Source organism: Apis dorsata, unplaced genomic scaffold, assembly GCF_000469605.1.
Source record: "Apis dorsata unplaced genomic scaffold, Apis dorsata 1.3 scaffold_348, whole genome shotgun sequence".
In the NCBI taxonomy this organism is placed as follows: Eukaryota; Metazoa; Arthropoda; class Insecta; order Hymenoptera; family Apidae; genus Apis; species Apis dorsata.
In genome coordinates this window covers 192432-199913 of record NW_006263615.1, presented here as the reverse complement: position 1 = coordinate 199913, position 7482 = coordinate 192432, and the positions used below count along the sequence as shown (strand labels likewise).

The following is a 7482-nucleotide window of genomic DNA, read 5'->3' as shown; positions in this document are numbered from 1 at the left end:
AAAAAAAAAAAATAGAAAGGGCATTTCGTGTAATGTATATAATACTAAATGAAAATAATTTTACGAATTAGAAATTATTTATCGCTATAAACTGCCATTGATGAAAGCACCTTCGACAAGTGCATATTTTTACTTTTATGAAATATTATAACTTTTTCGAATTTTATTTTTGGGTTTGGACCAAGAACTGTTTTCAATATTTTTTATATAATCATCTTGTATAATTGCTCGGGTAATTTTTACTCCCATGTATGTCTAGTCAGAGTTGTTTCAGGGTCAACCAGCCTTCAACGTAGAGCAGTCCTCAATTTTTTATTGAACAGTGTTTTGATTGCACTTTGAAGCGCCGAAGGTCATAATATGCTGCCAATAGTAAAATAAAAACAATACATTATGTATACATATATATAAAAAAAAAAAAAAAATTGATAAATGGTACTCTTGTTGTTGATGCAATCTTTACATGGTGCATAAAACATTCAGAGACTCGAATTAGGATTAGAGAGACATCGATAAATTATATGTGGTATACACGAAGTTAGGATTTAATTAATACTATTATTGGTATTACTATTACTATTATTAATATTATTATTATTATGAAAAAGAATAAAAAGATAAACAAGAAGAAAAAAAATAAAAAAATGGAGAAATAATTTTCCATGCTGCTCAAATCGCGCGTTTTCTTTATTTTGGATTTGGAATTGGATTAAAAATAATAAATTTTATAAGTTGGTCAAAATTGATTCATAAAAATTAGAATTTATATATAATAAATTCAAAGTACTTTATATAATATATACCAAATCTCTATAGTTTAACAATGAACAAATCATTGATTATATATAAGAGATTAAAGTAACCAGTATTTTATCTTGATAAGAAAAATAGCCTAATTACAAGTGTATTTGTAATTTGCCAAATGCACAAGAATTCACCGTCTATTCCACAATATGCTCCAATTGCATAGGTGCATTAAATGTTTTTACAATTACACACATATATATAAAATGTTTGAGGTAATTGTATTACGAAAAATATACAGCTTATACCATGAAAAACGAAAGTTTTTCATAGCAATTAAATAAATCGTTTAAAGGATTAAAAAGATATCATGATCTTTATATAGATCATGAATTACAATTATAGTACATGTACACGATTAATTATACATAAAAAATGTCAAATTGCTGATAATAGAGAAATATACAAGTTACAAACTATAAAGTTGTTCGATTGTTGGTAAATATTTTGACTGTTATTTAATGCAATGAATTTACTAATATTTAATTTAATTTTATATATTCTTATTCTTTTCCTTTATTATATCAATTTTTATTATTTAATGATTTGATAAAATTGATTGAAAAATATATATACAATATCATAATACATCAATAATTATTCTCATAAAAATTATCTTTTTATAATTGATTTATTGAAAAAATGCAGTAAAATATATTAGAATTTTTTATATTATTGTACATTATATACACTATAAACATTACATTGAAATATACATTGAATGAAAATAAGAATTACGCATTATACATTTTAATGCTACTTGATGCAGATTTGATTGTACTAATTTGAATTATATTATTATTTTTGTTTAATAAAATATATATAAAATATAGTTCATTGCTATAAATTTATATTCCATATTTTTATCTTTTTATGATTCTTATATCATTAAATTATATAAAAAATTATACTTACAAATTGGATAAACTGTAGAAAAAATTGATTGCGAATAAATTAATTAAAACTTACATATTTATTATTACTTTATTATATTCTTTTCCATTGTTCTTAAAACATTAATTTTGTTTATAGATTCGTTTAAAAATTTTTTTTGTTCAAATGTATCACTATCTTTTTTAATATCATCAAGTTTAGTTGATTTTATAATTTCATAATTGTATATATGGTCTATCTCTGTCGATTTCAATGATGTCAAATTAATTAATTCTATAAGAGCATTCCTTTCATTTGATTCTACTAATATTTGCAATGCTTTTTGAAAGTGGTCTATCAAACGCGTTAATTCAAATATCGTGATATTTTTACTAACATTTAATGTTGCGTCAAATGGATTATAAATATAAAGCGGTGATAAATCTTGTTTCGGTTTGAGTTTTCCTTCTTTTATGCAAATTGCTTGCATTTTAAAATCAAAAATACTGTAATATTCAAAAAATCCATATAAGAGATTATGTAAAGAATCATTATTATAATTTATAGAATTTTTCCAGTCAGAATACCAATTTTTTTTTGACTTTTCTGTAAATATAAAATTTAATATAATAAATATATAAAATTCTTTTAATATTTATACTTACTTATGTAATATTTTATTATATTTAAAGAAGGTAATATATTTTTTATTTGTAAATAAAATATAATTAACAAAGTAAGGGAAAAATTCGTGATCCAATGCCCTGAAATTTCCTTTGTTATATCCATATTTCTTGCCCATTTACGAATAGTGCAAATAAGTGGTTTAACACGCGAATCCATTTCTCCATATCCATATAACAATTCAGACATATGTAGCGCAACCCTGTATATATTTTATACAGTTTCAAAAGCAATCATACATTTTATAAAGATAAGAAATATTTACTACATACACGTTTGTGCTACTAAGATCACAATGCATATTTGTATTTTGGTTAAAAAATTTAATTATTGGAACTCGTGCTTCAAGAATTTTTTTTAAATCATTAATACCAGGAATACAAATTTTTATTACTGTGCCTATTGCATCCAAGAATTCTTTCTGTTCATTTCTTTCTGTAAGATGGACAGGTTGTGTCATGTACAAAAATTTTTTTGAAGACTGAAAGAAAATTTCAATTTCTATAAAATTAAAACAAAATTAAATCATTATAAAATTATATGTTTATACTTACATTATTTACGTCAGAGACACATGTTTTACATAATAAATCAAGATCACATCCTATTTGACCAAAACCATTAACAGAAGATCCAAATGGTATGACATCTATATTAGTAAATAATCTAGATAAATAATAAGAAATTTGTTCAGCAGTAAAAAATCTCAGCCTTGTATCTAAATCTGTAATTTTTAATATATTGTAAAGAGAAATCATTTGTTCCGATATCTAAAAACATTAATTAATTAAATATTATACATATTATATATAACTTTTAATATATATTATTATATTCAATTTATAATTAGTTTTATATATTACAGAGTTTTTACATCCTAATATTTCTTTAACTTGATTGGAATTAGGAGGTTTAAATATTGTTGAATTTTTTAATGACATATTTGTTAAATTTTTAGTTTTATACAAAAATAATGGTGTAACAGAATGAGCATACTCTGAATTTATTTTACATGAAGCTAAATTTCTAAAAATTTCCACATCTTTCTCTGCTTTTAATTCTATTAATAGAAAACACTAAAAAAATTATAATATATATAATTATTCAAATATATATTTAACATTGTCAATCTTCAAATTAAAACAAGTATAAAATAAAAATCACAGAAGATACTTACTCTATCATTTATTGTATTATAAAAGAACATTTTTTCAATATTCACATATTTTGTACAAAATTTTTCCAAATCATTAACATAATTTTCTGCTACCCTTACTAAAATAGATTTTTTTGCTTGAGTTTGTCTAAATTTAAGCATTTGTTCAAATGTCATATTTCCACCTATAAAATTTTTTATTTTTAATTTACTTTTGATCTTTTAACACATTTAATACATTAACATTTTTAAACAATATTTTTTATAATAATGTTGTTTTATAATAATACTTGTTATTAAACTTAAATTATTTAACTAAAAAAGATTAGTTATTCTATTTGATATTTTAAATTATTTATAATCTTTTATTGTATAATATATATCTGTTAATCGTACTATATATTCAATGTTAAAATTTCAATTAGATGATATTAATAAATTCATAAAAGTAAATAAATAAAACATAAGATAAATTAATAAAAAATAAATAAAACATAAAATTCTAACCTATAATAAATTTAATGGAATGATTATAAGTCATTAAAATAAAAATTTAAAAAATTATATTAATAAATTAATCATGGAATAAAAAAAATTTATTATTGAAAGTGTAATCATTTATATAAATGAGGTTATGAACTAGAAATATAATTTTTTAAAACTGGTATTTTAAAAGCAAGCATTACCATACTTGATATCTGCCTGATTTTTAACATTATATTCTGTTTTACACCTTTTTATGTTTACTATACATTTACAATAAAATGAATTTAATATAAATCCAAAATTTATATTAATTCGATGTACAAGCGCCATTTCTATATGATATACTCTAGCGTCAAGCACGTGGAATTTGATCTGGATACATGCATACTTACAATCGATAAAGTAAGTATTTACACTTATATATTTTTGGATTTATACAATAGTAATCATACTATTACATAATTAAAAATAGTAAAAATATTAAGTATTAATTTATTTAATAAATTTCAATTTAATTATTAAAATTTAAGATTTAATTATTTGCAATCAAACGAAATATACGATTACTCATTTGAATTATCGATATGAATATAATTTTTTATAATTAACATACTAACATAATACTTATTATAAAATAATATCAAAAATTTTGATATTAAAAATTAATCTTAATTCATTTTTAAACTTTTTATCATAAATTTGACATTTTTTTGAAAAATATATGTTATATATTATAAAAATATTAAAATTTATATGAATATAATCAAGATCTATTACATACATTATGTCATAATATTAAAAATTTTTATAACATATACAAGAATATTATATTGTATCTTGAACTTGAAAAAGTTTTAAAATTCTACATCCCTTGAAAGGAGTGCAGTATAGTATCTAAGCCAGGCGATGACGTAAGCGCAGACTATCTTTTTGTATCATTTCGATACATGCAAACATTTTTTTTCTTTAATAAATATTTTACCAGTTCCAAGAAATATTAATTTTGTATTGTAATTTTCTAAATTTAAAGAAATTCTTAAAAATAAAAGAAAAAGAGTTTGAAAGTTTATCGTAAATTTTTTAGGATATATATATATATTTTCGATTTAAAAATTTTAAAATCTAAATATGAAGAAAAGAAAATATCATAAAAATAAAATTAAAAATATTTTTACATTAAAAACGAAATTTTAATAGATAAGAAATAAGCATCACACAAGTTATTTTTATACTAAAATTTCATTTGTAAAATGGTTAAATTCGTCATTCAACGATCAAGAAACAAAGACAAACGCTCTAGTGTCGCACTCTATCGGTTGATCGTTCAAATATTATGCAGATCGCTACAAGTTCTTTTTCTCCGTTTCATCTTTATATATTCTCTCGTATTTTTCTTTAATTCATCATTCGTTCTTTCTTTTCTCACAAAAGAGAATTTTAAAAGCAATCCTGCGTTATTTCCTTCTATTATCTTCAAATTTATTAATTTTACCGTTCTTCTTTTCTTCCATAACGAAAACCATCTATCTCTGTTTCTTCACTTCATAACGCGTATCATTGCTTCTCTCTACAATTCTCCCTCTCTTTTACTTCTCTGGTCAGCTCTTCGTTAGTTCGTCCTGCGAGGGGAATACAGAGGTAACAGGGACCGTGTACAGGGGACGAAGTCAGTACAGTCTCGAGCCTCGCGTCGATCACAACGGATTTTATTATTTCTCGACTCTCTCCATGCTCGACTGCCTCTTTCCAGAATAACGAACCGCCGGCAGGTGTGTGGTGCAGTGGCGATAATAAAACACGTGAAAATAATCTTTTTGGCTAGAGGAACGTGGAAACGTTTTATTCGAAAGAAATCGATCTATTCCGCAAAAATTAATACCGTGGAATCAATGATAATAAAATAATTATTAAAGATATCCGTTTAACCAGAAGTAAATTTGAGGAGAGAATATAATAACTCTATCTCGCGATAAAAAATATCTAAATGACAGGAATCGGTTGCGTCAATCATATTAATCTCACAAGAGTACGATGATGATTGTTTTATCTCTATGACGAGCACGAGATGAATCTTAGAGATTTTAGAATCTCGTAAATGATCGAGAAGAATTATTATCGAAGTATCATCCACATTTTGGGGATGTCGACTTGCGCGAGATGGACTTTATGGCCGGCAAGAACGCGTTTTCGACGCTATCTGACGAGTATCGCGTGCTACCGGAAGTGTTGATGATGAACGAGCCGGATCCACGAGGTAGATCGAACTGGTGATTTCAAAACGAATTCCGGTGCTTCTTGAAAAGTGATATTTTTGACTTTTCATTTATCGTTTCCCTTTCTCGTTTACGTTTGACTCGTTCTTTCGTAAGAACAGTGAAAAAGATTTATTTTTGTCCTTATTTTTGTCGAAATCATAAAAAAAGATCGGATATCTCGGCATCGTCTCGATAATTGAACAATTTTTTGGTAGAAGACGGGTGATCAGACAGGTGAGATATTTTCGCAAACAATTTTTTTACTCTTACATTCTTTGTTCTCTTTCATAATTTTGGATATTTGTAAGATATACTTTGCAGTTTTTTATAAAATAAAAATATAGCATGATATATGAAACGATTAACGAAAATGATACATTTACTCGATTTATTGCCTTCATTCGCCCGATCAATTCATTATATCAAAAGTTGTAACTCGTAGATTAAAGCCTATTAAACAATCGTTTCGGTTTTACGTTTTTAATCGCGTTGACACCAAGATGGCGCAATATCTCGTTGCAAAGACTACGAAGACCACGTTGGCGGACATTCAAGGGCGCAGAAGGCGCCTGGAACGAGTTCTTGGCGAGGCTATTGTCAAAACGGATTTGATAAAAAATAAGAACGAGATAAAAAATTCATTACTTACGTCACCGCATCGTCCGACCATAAATTTTCGTTCTAAATTTGGTTCTCCATTCTCAAGGTCGTCGAAAGCGAACACGCGCACATTTCACAATGATTTTGTCACTGCTTATTTATCATTTCCCTTATCCCCACTGAAATTTATTTATCTTCAAAGTGATATTATTTTTCATTACGTATTATACGCATCATAGTTGATCTAAATTCTTAATCATTCCCAACTCTCAAAATTTAAATAAACAAAATTTTAATAACCTCTCACAATCTTCGTTCAATCTTCGATAAATCATGATCTCTAAATTCTGAATTTTTCACGAAATCGTATCGAAATTTTTATCGCCTACATCTATATATCTAAAAATCAAAAAATACCTATATATTTGAAAAATATCCTTCACATCTGGATAGATCTGGACACCGATATATAAGTCCAAATTGTATAATTCTTGTTGTACAAGGGAGATATATTTGAAAAAAAAAAAAAATGAATAGGCAGAGGGGTGTAACGCGAGAGTGGGTGACAGCTGGGCGAACAGCGTGGAAGCAATCGTTTCCTTTCTCGAGCGCACTTGCGGAGAC

At 25.3% G+C, this 7482-nt stretch overlaps 2 protein-coding genes across 2 annotated transcripts in view; one reads left to right on the top strand and one right to left on the bottom strand.

Moving 5' to 3' along the window:
- Window positions 1–1774: 1774 nt before the first annotated feature.
- On the bottom strand, window positions 1775–4423 carry LOC102681562 (poly(A) RNA polymerase, mitochondrial; the record flags this gene model as incomplete). The annotated part of the gene is made up of 7 exons (XM_031511810.1): window positions 1775–2283; window positions 2343–2563; window positions 2634–2842; window positions 2916–3131; window positions 3225–3437; window positions 3539–3702; window positions 4204–4423. Coding segments are annotated over 7 exons (1743 nt in total), but the record flags the coding sequence as incomplete, so codon positions are not given.
- Window positions 4424–5639: 1216 nt separating this feature from the next.
- LOC102673378 overlaps window positions 5640–7482 on the top strand; it is a 75340-nt gene continuing 73497 nt past the window's right edge. Inside the window, exon 1 of the mRNA XM_006618318.2 lies at window positions 5640–6492. The gene's annotated coding sequence lies outside the window, so the exon portion shown is untranslated. The remainder of the gene's footprint in view (window positions 6493–7482) is intronic.